General features: G+C 42.9%; 1 protein-coding gene across 1 annotated transcript in view; it reads left to right on the top strand.

The window, feature by feature from the left end:
• The window catches only part of LOC126542474 (proton-coupled zinc antiporter SLC30A5-like), a 44846-nt gene extending 28761 nt beyond the window's left edge, over nt 1-16085 (top strand). The window contains exons 12-16 of the mRNA XM_050189558.3: nt 1819-1948; nt 5521-5668; nt 9512-9741; nt 12740-12868; nt 15782-16085. Of these exons, the coding sequence (XP_050045515.1) occupies nt 1819-1948; nt 5521-5668; nt 9512-9741; nt 12740-12868; nt 15782-15967 (823 nt within the window). The 3' untranslated portion in view covers nt 15968-16085. The remainder of the gene's footprint in view (nt 1-1818; nt 1949-5520; nt 5669-9511; nt 9742-12739; nt 12869-15781) is intronic.
• Nucleotides 16086-16814: the final 729 nt, after the last annotated feature.

The raw sequence follows: 16814 nt of genomic DNA, 5'->3' as shown, positions 1-16814 counted from the left end.
TTCATTCTCCCATATTAAATCTTTCAATGCAGTTTACTCTCCTTTAATGTATAATCAAGCAAAGAGAAGCAAGAGCAGACAACAAACTGTTGCAATGCAAGTGTGGACCTTGTCGTGTGTCCTCCAACATTTCCAGCCAGCCAATACTTGTTTAAGTTTCATATTAATTGTACATCCAAGCACAAGTCCCTCTGATTAAATTAAACAAATTTTTGTGTAACAATAAAGTTAGAACAGCTTTTTCTATGCTGTTTTAGTACAAAATGAACTATTGTGGCATATGGAAAGTGCTAGCCAGACACGTCTTCAAAGTGTACTGGCTCTCCGAGAATGATGCCAATCCGAAGCCACCACATCCCGACATTCCCATGCATATGAAAGTGCAGCAGCGCCAGATTTCCCTCTACATAGTATTGTGAGAAACCATATGATTGTAATGACATGCTGCTTTCAGTCTGATTGCAAAAACTAATTCAAAAGATAATTTATTTTACATGCTAAGCTGGTGGCAACAATTTGCATCCCATGTTTTTGGCGTTCCCGTGAATTGCATACATTAGAGGGCAAATTGGCAAAGGGTTAGTCTAGGCTCGGGTTACCATCCCATTTACTACAATTGTTGCGGAGTCGTTTGATAAATGCTGATTATCAAGTGCGCAATGTACGGCATCAAGGATGACATGTAGTTGATGACAGCAATAGAGTGCTTTCTGAGAGTCGTGATGATTAAGGGTAAATAAATTTCCATTTTGTGAAGTTAAGGTTTGCTTGCTTTCTATTTTTCTTATTTCCAGAATCAGAGACATGCTAGATTTCTTTCGCTAAAAAAAAAAAAAAAAAAAAAAAAAAACGAATGTACGTTATATTTCTGCTTTGCTTAGGAGCTCTAGCGTAATTTCTTACATAACTTGCATCAGTTTTATTTATTTGAGCTTGTAAAAAGTAAGCATGTGTTCGAGTTAAAGGTGATTTAAAATCGGGCAATATAGTACTGCAAAAATAAGCTAGGGGTGTTTTGCCATTTTTTTCTACTTCTTGTTTAATTCAGTTCGGCAGATAATTAGATAAACTTTGTTAGTCCTGTCAGAGTCCTAATACTGGAAAATTCGGAACTCGATCATGCCAGTTGATTGTCTGTCGGGCCAATTTTTTGTGGATGATGGGAAAGAGCGTTCATCATGCCTGTATCTGGAATCCCTGCACGTCCAGAGCATGATGCACGCATTGTACAGAAATGAAAGAAACATGCTGAAGCATACTTAAACACTCTGTCTGTATCCCTGGTTTTTTTGTTACCAAAGCTCCCGTATGGGAGCCTATACGTCATTAAATTTTCTACTCTTTCAGTCAATGCTACTCTTGATGTCGTTGTGCAGCATATATTTTCCCACCACATGCGTTGCCATCAAGCTTCGAATTCAATTTTTAAAAATTTATTAGACCTTCATTTTCCATGCTAATTAGAATTGACCTATTGCCACAAAATTAATGAAAATAGGGTGTCGAGAATTTACTTTATTAATGTAAAGTAATTTGGTGATTGTCTTCACTGTCTTACGTGTGTTATCATGATATATATCTTTATGCACTGAAATTCACTTTTGCATAAGTTTCTTTGTGGCCTCTGTATTTGTATGAATGTAATTCTTTTTTTGCTTCTTGCTTTTATTTTCTGACCTGATAAGCAATCTTTTATTCACTAAACAAATAGAAAGGCCTGTATCAATATCTCCATTTATTTCTATGCTCTGGACTTGGCAGTCATTTTATACCGTTTGGCTGAAACTGACTTACATTGATTTAATTTTATGCTTCCAGGTACGGCCGTGTGGAGGTCCTGTCAGGTTTTATGAATGGCCTGTTTCTTGTTGTCATTGCTTTTATGGTGTTCAGCGAAGCCATAACAAGGCTTTTTGACCCTCCACAAATCAAGACTGAACGTCTCCTGGTATGTTGTTCTATCGACTATATTAACCTATGTTAATGTTACTCTGGGCACCTGTTTCACAAATTTTAGCATGCTTCTTTGGAAATGTTTCATACTTTTTAAAGCAAACCTTGCTTGGCTTCTTCCCATGGGTTTTGCGTGTAGCTGGTGTATCATCCCACGTAGGTTGTGTATATGGGACCGATAAAGTAGTGCCAGTAAGCACATCTCTGCTCTGAGCAATGAAACCATAAATCATGACATAAGATTTGTATGTATGATGTAGGCTCATAGGTATCTGTCTCTGTAGCCTGCATGTCTAATAATATAGTAGTGCATGATAATAAATAGCTTCTTTGACCTTCCTAATTTTCTTATTTGGACCACCCCGTTCTTGGACCGCTTGGTATGGGCCACTGTAATGCAAGGGGTACAGAATCATTAAAGGGGCCCTGAAACACTTTTCTAACTAATCATTAGGGGGTTTGCGAATACCGAATAGTAGATTTCAAGTCGAATATTGAATCTAATCAAGAAAAAAAAAGCCAAATATTGAACATCAGAAAAATTTATCACGAACTATAATGCTGACAGACTTTGGGCAAAAAAACATAATGATCTCCTAGCATTACATAAAAAGAATGTAGCAAGCTATCAGTAATTTTGGTACATAAATGTAAATTAGTATACCAGCACTGATTACAGCTCAGTTCTAGTATAAAGGTCTCGGAAATATTTTTTTATCAATACTAGAATGTCAATTGAATAAAATGAAGTGATGTTTTTTTTTTTTTTTACCTCTGAAACTAAAGAAGTAGTGATGTAATGTAATGTACTGAATACCAGTCAGGCTTTTAGTTCAACAGTGAATCTGTGTATTATGGCAATCTTTTGTTACATAGAAAGTTTTTCTTTCCGCTTGTCCTTCAAAATACAGAAGGGCTTTGCATTCTTTATGGCAGGTGGGTTATCATAAGGCAATCTTCACGACAGACGAAAGCGCAGACCGCACATCACCTTACTCAATCATCGCTTTGCATGTAGCTATCGTTGGTACTGTGCAGGTTGGCCACAGTCGGCGCCAGAGAGCAGGGGCCTTTTAATTGTCAGGTTCTGCGTGATTTGCCACCTGTCAAATATTTTAACATTGAGAGGGTCACAGGAAGCTTTCGCGATGCCCTCTCGCCCTTTCTTCACCACTCCACCGTCCACGCATATGAATGAATGCAGCCGGGCGGTCAGCAGTCTTGTCACATGACACTTACGCACCCACCATGTAAATAAAAAGCTAGTCTTTTGACGGGTTGCACGAAGCAGCCAACAGGGACCGATGTGCGTCTATGAACGGTGTCTGGAATGCGATGCTGCCGTATGGGGTGTCACAAATATGGTGGCTGTGAACAACGTTGTTGCCATGTTGTGCCCTCGCTTTCATTTGTGTGTCAGTTTGCCGGCTTTCCAAGTGTCGCATGGCTGTTGCAAGTATATCTGCACCAATTCGACACCAAACTACAATTGTAGTTGCCGACACCTGACAAAGCAGCGTCAATTGCACACCAATTAGGCCTAATGACCAAGGCAGTGTGCATGGTGTGGCTGTGACGAAAATTTGCTTCTGGCTGATGTAGTAATGGGCCACAAACCATCGTGGAATGCTTCCTGTTAATGTGGTTGTACAGGTCGCACGTACTAGTTAGGGTGATGGCTGTACGTGTTGAAGCTGCATTGAAGTTCATCGCGCCTCGTATCCAACACGATTCGTTTGCCTTTTTTTTTTCACGGCCCCTTTAAATGCATTTATCTACGTGTCATACTTCTCCTTACATACACCACTCATCACCATTCTTTCCTCAGCAAGCATTATATATTGCCTTCAACTTCGTGACATCGCTGTGTCGACATCAAAGTGTGCAACCCCCTGAATTGGTGTTTGCATTTTAGCATAGCTTGTGAATGGTGTAGTGAGTAAACGCAAACTTTGCATGATAATAAAGTTGTGACCTGTGCAGTATACAAACTTAGACATTGCGTGAGATTACACATTAGTGCATACAATGAAAATAAATAGAATTTTGCTTATTGCATTTAAATATATAGTATTTAATTAATGGTTTCACTAAAGCATCGCTTCACATAGATTTCAACATATACATTGCATCTGCATGATTTCCTAACTTTTGAAGCATAGACTCATCTGAAGAAAGCTCAGAAATGTAGAAGCCCAATTTCAGTTCATGTCCTCACATGAAAATTGATCTGAAAGCTCCTGAAAACGTGCTGCCTTTCCTTGGTGGAGAGTGCTACACTGTGAGACAGTGCACCTAGTAGCATCAGTAATGAGTTAATCTAACGCCTTTTCTCCCTTTTGGGTAGAAGTTGCATTTTCAGGGGAATTGCGGATTGAATGTTACATGAGAATTGTGATGCCATCTTGTGTATCAATGGGCCAGTGAGTATGAACACTTGCACTCTGGTCGATGAATAGAACCTTTGTTTTAGGGGCTGTTGACATGGCATGGCTTGTTGCTCTACTGCAGTGCTGGAAATTTGGGCTCAGTGCACATCGTTATAGAAAGAAGAAGTTTCTTTGCTTTTGCCTCTGTTATTGGCGTAGTAAATAGTTATCAGTGCAGGGAAGCCAACTTACAGAAGTGTTTGGCAGTGTAAGGAGTTTAATACAGTGTGTGCGGGTACTATATTCATTCGATGTAGCTGCAGGGCTCGTACACCTCCTTGAAATCCTTTGAAACCCTTGAATCTGGAAAAATAGATTCAAACGCTTTTAAAACTCCTTGAAAATAAATATGCTTCTTGAATTCCTTGAAAACGAATGTTGGGCTCAACAATGGCTGGGTGTGGCATACACCCACCGATACCTTCACAAGATTGGACAAGCACAGGACCCTGACTGTAGCCTCTGTCACACTCCTGAGACAGCTCACGTACTTTGCATGTGCCCTCAATATGCGGCCGAACAAAGAACACTCAAGTCTACTGTTGACTGCTTGGGCTCCCGCCCATTTTAGAAAGAAAAGCTTTTGGATGCGTGGAGGAGTGTTGACTGTGCCCAATGTGCCATAAAATCACTTTTGAACTTTCTAAGTGAGACTGGTTTAGGCGATCGCCTCTAGAACCTGTGAGATGTGCAGTCAGTGCGAAATGTGTTTGCGCAATAACTTTTTGTGACAATTAAGATTACTTTTTGCATGGACAAGATTACTCTTGCGTGTATTGCATCTACGGTGCGCATCCGCATATTGGACAACGAGTATATAGTGTCTCATTGTACCATAGCATAATGACCCGCCACCTACCTTTCCCTGTATTTCCCCTTTCCCCAGTGAGGAGTAGCAGGCTAGAGACACGCTCTCCAGGCCGACCTCTCCTCCTTTCTCTTCATTAAAATCTACTCCGCCTCACTGTAGCTGTGTGTTTTATGTATTCTTGTTGCAGCCTCTCCGCATTTAGAAATTGTTCTATATATAAGTTAGAACTTAGATTTAATTGAGTATGTCTGTACATTCCCTGTGTTTTAGTAGTAGATGTATACTGTTATTAAGAGTACCCCTCCCCTTACCCTTACTTTTTTTCAGACTGTTTCCATTGCTGGTCTCATTGTGAACCTCATAGGAATCATTGCCTTTCGTCATACTCACTCACACAGCCATGGTGCTAGCCACAGCCATAGTCATGCTCAGAGTCATGGACATAGTCATATGGGTGCCAATACAAATTTGCAAGGTAAGCTGCACCACTTTGTTCATTTCATCTTTGCGTTGACTGAGACTAAGTTTGAAATGCAGATACTTATTGCTACACTTATACTGCTTAAATCTCCTAGCAACAGGCACAAGTTCTTAGACAGTGATGTTGCTCGACATTGATACTGCACAGATGGAGGATTCATGTGGAACTTCAAAGAAGCAAGCTGTATAATTAGTTGGGCATGTGTTTCATGAGGTGGCGAAAGTATTCAATGGTGGTGGAAGGCACATTCATGATTGGTGGTGGTTGAATCGAAAGCGTTTATTTGAAGCTGGCCTCAATTTACAATTGTCATTGTGCAAATCACTGCAATTTTTTTTTTATCTTGAGAGCCATTTAGGAAAAATTATTCCTTTGAGCTTGCTTGTTCAGATGCAGTGTTCAGGAGCATAGTGTAGTGCTTGAATGTTATACATACAAATGATGACTAGACCTTTCAGTACCATAATACGTGATTCAGAGCCACTGCTGTAGATGTGTTTATTTCTCTTTTTTTAGTGCTGCCTTTGTAAAGTGCCACATGTCCTGCCAGTACTAGTGTTAGTTGCTGGAAGGTTAATTTGATGACACAGTCAAACTTGAGGCATACTTTTCTAGAATTTAGTAAACAACCTGTACAACACGTAAAGAAGATGACATTGTTGTATATAAGTACTACCATACAAAGGAAACTTTTAAAGAGCTGGAAGTACTACTATCTACAGAAGATTTTGGAGCACTGACTCTGCAAAAAAATAGCATATTATTTCAGCACAGCTAATGCATACATACCAAGATGAAAAGGCACACTGTGTGCTTCATCAAGCGAAACTCACATTGCGCCAATCAAATTCAGCATGAATGCTGAAGCTGCGAGGATATGACACTTTTTCATACCTTCTGTGCTCCAAAGCTTTGTGGTCGAGTGTATACTATGTATATGCAGAGATGTCAAAAATAGAGAAGCGATGATGAAAACGAAAAATCTTTGCAACATTATTGCACTAGGTTGCCTATAAAGATGTGTGGGTATCACATTTACTGTCTCTATTTCTTCACAATTTTGCACATGCTTCAAATTTCTCATTAAAACTCATTTCGTGGTTTGGCAATGTGTCATGACTTAAAGGGACAGTGAAGGCAAATATTAAGTCAAGTCAAAGTGGTAGATTAAAGGGCCCCTAAAGCAGCTCGGACGAATTTTGTAGACACATAGGGTACAGCTAAAGTTAATCATTCGGACCACAATTTGTGTAAAGCGTCTCATATTAAGAGAGTTACGCATGATTACAAGTTACCCTCCTCCATAGTCATGCATTTTCTCCTCAACTTGTTCGTCGAGTGATCGGGGTTAAGCTCCGCCTTCACTGGCTCTGTGTCATGATGGCACATCGTGTCATCGACTTCTGGTTCTCTAGCAGTGACACGCAAAGCCTCTCCGAACTCTCCACCAGCTGCTTGGCAGTCAACCCCAAGCGAGAGCTATCAAAGCAGTGTGCGTTGCGAGCATTCTGTCGCAGCGCCGAACGTGTCTGGTATTCCGGTAACCACAGGCAAGCTGGGCGTTTCGACAGATGGCTGGAGGCATAAACTCCAGCTGATGAAGGAACTTTAGCGTAGATGTACACCCGGCCACAAAATACTACGGACCATGAAGTCTGAGAAAAAGCTGAATACCTCTGCAACCTTACAACATAGCCTGGTATTCGCATTTCAGGCCTCGACTATAATATGGTAACAACATTATCGTATACAGTTTTACTAGCTACTGCTACAGACAGACTGCCTTAGAATTAAATGTTTTCTGAGATCTCATGGTCATTAAACTTTTGTGGCTGGGTGTATGTGAACAGCCTGATCAGTCTGCACGGTCCATCGACTTGTTGGTGCCGAGCTTAACAAGCCAAACAAAACGCTAATATTGCTCTAACCAAGTGTAAAACATTTTAAACATTTACAAAAACAATGTGTTGATGATTACACTCCTGCGAAAAATTTACACCAGCAGCAAAGAAGAATACATTTTGTTACTGCTACTGTGTATGGTTGAGCTCTGTGCCACCAGGTGGCTGCACTGTGCAGACCATTCACATTTGCGCTTCTGCTCATCCCGTTAAACAGCACGGTCAAACGGCCAGGCCCTGTCCCCTTGCGCTTGTGCTTACTCAAATACTAGATTCACGAAATGCTATTCAGGTAGTAATCCTCCGGTGTAAAGTGACTGCCACAAACGCGCAAATCCTGGTGCCGATTGGATAGCAGCAGTCCGATGCGCTGCAGCCAGTCTGCTTGTCTGCTGCCTTGCAGAGGGACGCAATGTAGCAGCTTGACATATTGCCAGTCGCTACGTTTGCAGCCCACAATGCAACAAAGTCGAATCATGGTGCTCGCGAAAAAACTGAGACAGACTCTGACCACGGAGCTCTCGTCAAAATGGAGCATGTTGTAACACAAGCAGATGATGCTTGCTGTGCGCCAGAAGTGCTTAACTGTAGTGAGAAATTGTTCTTGTGCACTCTCTTTCTGTTACTTTCTTTTTATAGAAACAAATTAACTAAAATTCCAACTATTATGAACATCATTTGTTCACCATAAAGGTGGAAAAATTATCGATGACGTGCCCTGGGCAGCCCATCGGATAGCTCACCCTACTGACGTCAATTGGGTGATTTACGTCATATGGGTTGGGGTGAGTGAAAATTCTGCCGAGCAGTGTGCTGCGATCGGCAACGATGTACATTTTTAAAACCCTATAATAAATTACGCGCTCTACGCAGAGCACTTAGATGCATCAATTAATGATCAGAAGGACCTACTCTGACGACTCAGTACGTTTGTACAAAATCGTCAAAATCGTTTCAAGGTCCCTTTAATGCTTGAGAACATCTAAGGCATCAATATTATCCAGAACAGAGCTTTAGAAATTGATAAATTGACGTAAATGCAGGACACGATTTGAGATTCCACTGGGACATTTAGGTACTAGCCTGATGATGTAGCGACTCCTCATTATAATTCTGTCACTATTATTCAATGACTCATAACAAAATATCATTCCATTGCATTATAAAATAAAAGAAAATGCTACTTGCCTACTTCTATTCGATCCTAGAAAAAATTGACATTACCTTTGACAGTGATGCGGCCAGTCAACAGGTTTTGTTTTCACTCAACCCTGTGCCACATGCACTTTCACATCTCAGCGGTTTGTTATCACGTAGTGCTGCACTGGTTTTGCTGGCTCATGAAACTTACACAAACTGCAAGTAGCAGAGAATGAGGCCCATGACACTGAACATCGTACATAGCGTTTATGGTTTGGCATGTGCTTTCCCTTCCTCTTTCGCACTTTCAGCCCTGTCAGCCCAGTCTTGGCTCGGTTTCTGGCCTTGCTTTTGCGTTTTGTGCAAGAAACCAAAGCGCCATCTCTCAGGCACCGTTTTACTTACCGATGGCAGTAAAGGGCAGTGAAGGCATATGCAATGTTACGACTTCCCACTCGGGGGAGGGGACTTGAATTGCTCTAAAGGTATGCGGACCCTTCAGATTAAATTTTCTCTTAAACTAAGTCTTTTCCTGGCATGAAACAAGCACTGCAAGATTTCTGGAATGCTATTTTAACAGTCCACTTGTACTTAATATTTGCCTTTAGTGTCACTATAAGAAGTGGTCCAAATTGGCAGTTATTTGGCAGACCAGTGCTGGCCCTTTGCTATCTCTGCCAGTGCAACATTGCGGGTACTCATGCCCATTCAGGATATATGCAGGTTTTTAGAGCCCGTAAACGTTGCACCGAGTCATCAATCACCATATCTTATGTTCGTATTTCTCTGTTTGCAGGCGTTTTCCTCCACATTCTAGCTGACACTTTAGGCAGTGTTGGTGTGATAGTATCATCTCTTCTTATTGACCAGTTTGGACTGCTCGTGGCGGACCCCTTGTGTTCTGTGTTTATCGCCGTGCTCATCTTTGTCAGCGTGCTGCCTCTTCTCAAGCATTCCTCCATGATCTTAGTGCTGAGGACACCCTGTCAGCTTGAAGGCAAGAAGCTGCCATCCGTGCTAAGCAAAGTAAGAAGCAGTCACCATTGTTTTGTTGTATGTAGTCTTCAGTATAAACTGCTTGTTCTTAGACAGTACTCCTCAGGTCGCAATAGCTCACAGTTAAAAGGGTGTTTCAAATGAAAGTGAGCATGTAAAGTGTGCATTCATTCATTGTGCAGTCTAGCACTGACTTGGGTGCATTGTAGCATTAGGCAATGTAGTACAAATGCCAGTGGCTTCAGTCAATGTGTTGTTTGCGTGAAACAGCATTGGCACGAGTGCTAAGGCCATTGTACAAATGTAGATTCTAGTGAATTTAACCCCTAACTACCATTAAATATTCCTAAAAATTAATTAAAAGTACATATATGTTTAAAGCTCATTATTCATGCTTTTCATTTCTAAAAAATATGATACCAGGATTTCCTATATAGCACTCTTACTGTTCTTGTTGAAAAAAGCAGCAAACTATATTGTGCATTACAGTGGAACTTTGTTAAACTGTACTTGATGGGGACACAAAGAAAGTATGTGCTAAGCAGTACTACGGCTTACCCGAATGCCAGAAATACGTACTTACCTGCCTGAGAGATGACTTGAAACATGTTTTGCAAGAAAACAAAGAAAAGATTTTTATGTGGGAAGAGGCTTCAAGAAGGCTGTCGCAAAACATCCACTGGAATCCAGCCCGGTCTTCTGCACTGTCTTTGTCCGCCGCTGCACCTTCTTCGGAAACAACCTTTGTGGTTAAGTTGTATTGCATCTTATATCTTGAAACCCAGCCACTGCTGCAAACAAAAGTTATTGTGACACAGCTGTGTGGCAAAGCACTGCGCTTTTTCAGTAAGGAGGGATCTGGGTACAGGCAAGGTTTAGAGCACAGCTCTTCGGCGCCTGTTCCTACGGCAAGTGTCAGCGTTGGTGTAACCGAGCGAACGAGCACCGCAACAGATGAAAGCAAGCGTAGAGTGCAGCAGGGGATGAAAGACACGAGGAGGAAAGCAGAGGATGAGGGCGCAGTGTAACCAAGAGGCGAAAACTGGAGCAGGAGGGTATGTCAAAAGAGTGAGAAGAAAGCCACAGTCTCGAGCTCCTGCAACCAGCTGCGGAGGTGTGATGAAGTCTAGCGTTAGCAGGCCACATTTCAATAGGGGCCAAATGCAAAAACGTCCGTGTGTCGTGCATTGGGTACACATTAAACCTGCATTGTCAAAATTAATCCAGACTCCCCTACTATGGCGTACCTCATGATCATATCAAGGTTTTGGCAACTGAAACTCCAGAATTTGACATATTAACGAATTTTTCTAGTGCAAGTAAGTGTGCCACCAGCGCTTCGCATGAGCATGATATCGAGAAATTATTTTGTGGCCAGGTTAGCTCACATTAGGGAGGTGAAGATCAGGAAACAGGAGAGTGTATATAGGGCCAAATGTCTGTGCGCCCATGCTAGTGCACATGCTGCAAAACTGCTTTGTCATGACGAATGTAAATATGCCTCAACTCGCACTTGAGCTTACCCTGCTGGTGCGCGGTGACATGCGCTCATGTATTCCCATTGCATTTTTGGCAACTTTTCATTGCAACAGGATCCTGTTACTCAGGCAAATTTCCACCGTCGCCGTGGGATTTCGTATAAAATCCAAGTACAAGATCCTGTCATGTCCTGTGCGCCATGTGCTGTGGATTCGAGGGAAAGCATACAAAGATGAACCAAGGATGGTGGCTTGATGCACGCCATCTTCCCGCGCACCTAGTTTGAAGGTTACGTGAACAAGCGGGTGCAAAGGGGCAGCGGGGGTCATCTCCTTCTTTAGCCTGGTGGTAACAGTTAATTGCTGTCAAATCATGCCATCGGGCAGTTTTAATAATGTTTCTTTAATCATTTATTACACAGTACTTTATTGAAAATTATGAGTTTACAAAGTTACGAAGCCGTTTGAAGCCAGAAGGACGAAGTTTAGGCAAATCCATGTACTTCCCATGATTCCCATGCTGGCTGAACCACCCCGACTGCAGCTCCCATAAACACTAGCACCAGAGTTCCCTCTAGAAATTATTGTGTTAAATTCTGTATTGATGTCCCTCAGCATTACCAAGTAAACAAGCATAGTGAAGGATGAAAGAGTGTATGCGGAGCCCTGCGTGGGATGAAAGACGGTGAGAGCGAGGAGGAAAGCGGCAGAAGAGGGTGCAGTGGAAGCATGAGGAGGAAAGTGGAGGAGGAGAGTATAGTAAAAGGATGAGGAGGAAAGTAGAGTGTCACACGAGACGTGCTTCACGGCGGCAACCAGGCTTGCGGCGAGCGCGTCCGCCGTATATAGGGAAACAAAGCATTGGTGTCGACTTCGGGCCCACTGCATATGTGCTACTTCACATGCACCATCGCCGTTAGAGAATGTGCTTTGTGTGTTCACGCTTTCTTTATGAACAATGAGCGATGCAACTGGTGGAAGTGCTTGTCTGCTGCTGCCTTTAAACGAGCTGCCCGAGCAGAGACTCAGCCCTACCGCCGAGAGAAACCAGACGTTCAGAATCAAATTCTTTGCCACGCTATATTGCAAATTCTAAACACCTAATCAGCTGCACCAAAATTCGCATTAGGGAGTATCGTGATCATTGGTGAAGTTTATTATATACTTTCTTTTTTATCAGCCAGCCAATTGGTGTTTTGCTTTGTGTATTCACTCTATGTTTTTCGAGGAGACAGTGCCTACGTGTTTTAGGTCCTCCTTTCATACATGTCTTTCGTGTTGCTTTACTGTTTAGCTCAAGCACCCATTCTGAAGCACGCCCATCATAACAGTCCCTCAGTGCTCTTTAACCTTTCCCTCATGTCTTCTCCCTTCTCTCTAACCTTGGTCGAGGAAGTCTTTCTCCAGAGGCTTCTGTTAGGGACAGCATTTACACTTTTATCTCATAGAGCTGGGGTACCAGTGTCTTGAAGCACTGTTAGCTGTCGAACGTGCATAGAAGTGGTTTCTTCTTAATCGCATATTTGTGACTATATATATTTTTTTTCCAGGTCTTGAAGATTGAAGGTGTCTTGTCATATCGCAACGAGCACTTCTGGTACCACACCGGTGACGTGCTGGCTGGCTCCCTGCACGTACAAATTGCCAAGGATGCCAGCTCCCAGAAAGTGCTCAGTCAGGTAGCCACATATGTTTTGTATGAGTCAGTCCTGTATATCTACTATTCATTGTATGTAACAACCTTAAGTCATATCATTGTTAAAGAAGTAATCTCTCTCTCTCTTTGGCTCGGGTGTTGGGCTGCTAAGAACAAAGTCATAGAATCAAATCCCGGCCACAGCAGCTGCATTTCAGTGGAGGCGAAAAGCGAAAACACCCGTGTACTTAGATTTAGGTGCACGTTAAAGAACCCCTGGTGGTCCAGATTATTCCGGAGTCCCCCACTGCGGCTTGCCTCATAATCAAATCATGGTTTTAGCATGTAAAACCCCATAATTCAATTTTTTCTCTCTCGCTCTCTCTTTTTCGCTATAAACACAACACATAGAGTACAATCAGAGATCGTTGTTCAGAGCGCACATTGAGTTTCACCGCTTGGGATTGGCCTATGCTGCGCTAACTTTGTCCACCTCGCGAAGTCGGTAGGGCCTAGGCCAATCATGCGTGCGGCGAAACTGAACGCATGCTCCGAACAGCGATCTCTCGATCGCGCCCATGGTGTCACTTTCCTGTGCTGTTTTGAAAAGCACAACTGTAACTTTGCAGGGTACTGGCTCTGGCAAGTTGGTAGCATGCCATGCTGGTAGGCTTTTGTGAGAACGAAGACTTGTGTGGAAAAGCCTACCGTCATATAACTCTGTCATAATGCACCGAGCGCTTTTTACCGGGGCTGTGGGAATACTAGTACATACAAATGCAAATTGAATAACTCTTTGAGCAGTTAAGTTTGAGGTTCGAATATTCAAGTAAGTCAAATTTTTTCTAAGTACTATTTGGTTTATCAGACATTTGGTGTACAATAGGTTAAAGACCCACGGTCAGGGCATGCCTACGTGCTGCTTTTCACCAACTCACCAGCCTTGTCATTACACAAGGACTACTTGCATTGCCGTGGCTGGTGGAAACAACTTATAGACGAGGCCGATGGAGAGAACGGTGACAGAAGCAGCTTATGTGATGTCGGTGCATATGGGAAGGGTGATGGAAGTAAAAGTTATTTGCTTCAAAGTCTGAAATGTGGTAGGCTGTGGGAAGTTTGGATTGAAGAGTTACCGGAAGACACGCAAACGTTACGAGATCTTTAGCTATCGGATTGCAACCAAGGCCTTTTTGTTTGTTTGTTTCCCGCATTTTTAATATTTCTTCAAGTCAGTGTGATGAATGCCTCACAGAGACAGATTGGCAGTCCCAACACCTTACGGAAGCATCCTTACATAATATATTATTGTTTCAACTTGTCGTTAACATATTACCATTTGATAATTACCGGGTTACCGAAAACGACACTGGTAGCGACATCTCAAGGGCACAGAGTTTAATCAGAGAGCACACAAAGCTAATAGTACAGTGACCTACCATATTCTACATAAGCTCTGGTGTAAAGCGTCAGTAGCAATGTACAGTAAAACCTCGTTAAACCGTACCCGCTTAAACAGTAGTTTCGTTTTAAAAGTAGTAAAGTCAAATCCCCGACTCAGTGGCCATTGAACATAATGTGTTTTGTATCTGCATGAACCGTACCAGGTAATTACGTACGTGCCGGTTAACACGTAGTGTTTCCACTTTTCGTCGCGCAAGCACGTCGGTGCGTCGTCTCCATCGGGCAGCCCAGCAGAACAACAAGCCTCGGGGATCTGAACAACAGCCTCCAACGGTTGATGTGGTGTGAAGCCACATCAACATCAACATCATTTTGGCGCTGTCCTAGAGAGCGTTGTGACATCGTGCAAGCAAAGACACGCGTCATGCTGAAGCTCGGATAAAAAGCCGCCCGGGTGCTCAGCATAGATGAAAAATGAGACATCGTTCGTGCTGTCGAACGTGACACAAAGTCGGCGCTGGCACGCGACGTGGGTCTACTGTTGACTACGGCGTGTGGCATTTCGGATGTGAAGAAGTTGCTCGGTAGCGCTGCTGTGACCACGAAGAGATGTTGGCTGCGAGGTTCAACTTTTCGCCATCATTGCCTCTGTTTTACCGAAGTGTCGCCTAGTGACAGTGATAAGGATGACACGGAAAGCAACAGCACGGGCAATTCAGGCCCAACAGTGGCAGAAGCTGCACCAATGCAATCGTCGCAATAAGAACAGCACGCCGTAATGAAAAGGTGCCCCTCGACTTTCTCAATGCTACCGCGCCCGCATATGGAGAATATGCAATGCCAACGAGGAATCTGCAATGCGATTGTTTGCCAAGAAGAGGGGGCTGGTTGAAAAGCTGGCTCGCAGCTTCAGTAAGTTTGAGGCTGCTGTCGTCGCTGCTAGGCCGCCGCGGCATCAAACGAAAATACCACTTTTGTCGCGCAAAGTAAATAAATACTGCATGTTTTCTTCCCCTTTCATCACACTCTCTCTGAGTTCTGTTTTTGACAGGTAAGTGGGCGATCTCATGCTATTTTGGTTAAGCAGTACTACTGTTCAGTACATACTTTTTCCGAGCTCCGGCCAACTACGGTTTAACGAGGTTTCACTGTAATCGTTAATGTGCAGTCATTTTATGATGTTTATTCGACAAGGGTATTCTTGCAACACAAGAGCATTTTGAACCCATTGTAGTTTGACAAAGCATTAGGAGATGTCACTGCCAGTGTTCCTACTGCCTTCCACGGCTGCGGTAATCTGTTAACACTAATAACATTATGGACAATCTAAAGCTTTATATTGTGGGAACACTGCGCTTGAAAACACTATATACTACAGAGCTAGAGGAATGCACATGACTTGCACTGTCATGTGAGTTCCTTTGGCTCTACGCAACTCTCTTTGTGTCATGCCATTGCCTTGCAAATGGAAAAAAGGCTAGTGAATGTGCCTGAAGAAAAGAGTGAAATTAATTGTTTCCCCTGTGGCGACTTTATCTCGCTCTTCACACAGGTTACATCGCTGTTCAAGGAACTGGGTATGCAGCACTTCACAGTACAAGTGGAAAAGGAAGAATTCTTCCAGCATATGTCCGGCCTTCGCGCTAGTACAAACTACTACAGCAATGCGCTCCTTAGGTCAGCGGCGCATCAGGCCTCCAATGGTGCCTTGTCTCTGTGTATTGTGAAGTCGATATAATTCCATGCAAGGGACCCACATCGCAACTTAAGCAGCGTGTGCCTAATGGACCTTATTGTTTTGTACAGTGGAACTGGTGCATAGTGTACGCCTAATAAAATTATGTTGTAATACTGTAGCTGAGCTTTAACGTCCATTTTAGCAAACTACATTTGCACAGTTTGTGAAATTATGTGTTTAAGAGCTACGATGTGGCCCTGGCTGTGTGCCTGTTGGTGCAGTGCATGGGAATGGTGGGGTATATATAAATGCCATACTTCTAATTTGTGCTTTAGAGAAGCATGTAAAAATACAGACATGCTGTGTACGTGACAAAGCGACCATTGCATGCACACAGGCACTACATGAGCACTGTAGTGCCCGGAGTGTTGTGCAGGGAAATAACACACCGAGCAGAGCCGGGCTTGTTGCACGGCTCTGCTCTGCTCTGAAAAAAAAAAAAACACGTGGGCATGCTTGTACACAAAAATCTTAGATATAGCAAATTTGTGTCATGAAAGACCATGTTGCACGTCTCGTTGGCATTACATTTACAATAGTAGCTCAAACAGGCCCGTATGCTTATTGGCTATATTTGTTATAAAGTCTGGTTTTTGGGCCTCTGTTGGGAAGGGGCGATGGGACTGGGATGAGTTGCATCTTCTGGTATGACACTTGTCGCTCAAGCATGTGACCGGAATGATCTGTGAAAGGCCACTATACATAACAGCAGGCGGCGCAGTTGAAAGGCGCTGCATTTCCACTTTTTGGATCCCGTGTCAATATTACTATGACATTTTTTTAATGCAAAACAAATTCTTTATAGTATCAGGTGCATTGCAGTAGGTAGATAGGTTCCCGTCTCGCA

Source organism: Dermacentor andersoni, chromosome 2, assembly GCF_023375885.2.
Source record: "Dermacentor andersoni chromosome 2, qqDerAnde1_hic_scaffold, whole genome shotgun sequence".
In the NCBI taxonomy this organism is placed as follows: domain Eukaryota; kingdom Metazoa; phylum Arthropoda; class Arachnida; order Ixodida; family Ixodidae; genus Dermacentor; species Dermacentor andersoni.
This window is presented reverse-complemented; position numbering and strand designations above follow the sequence as displayed.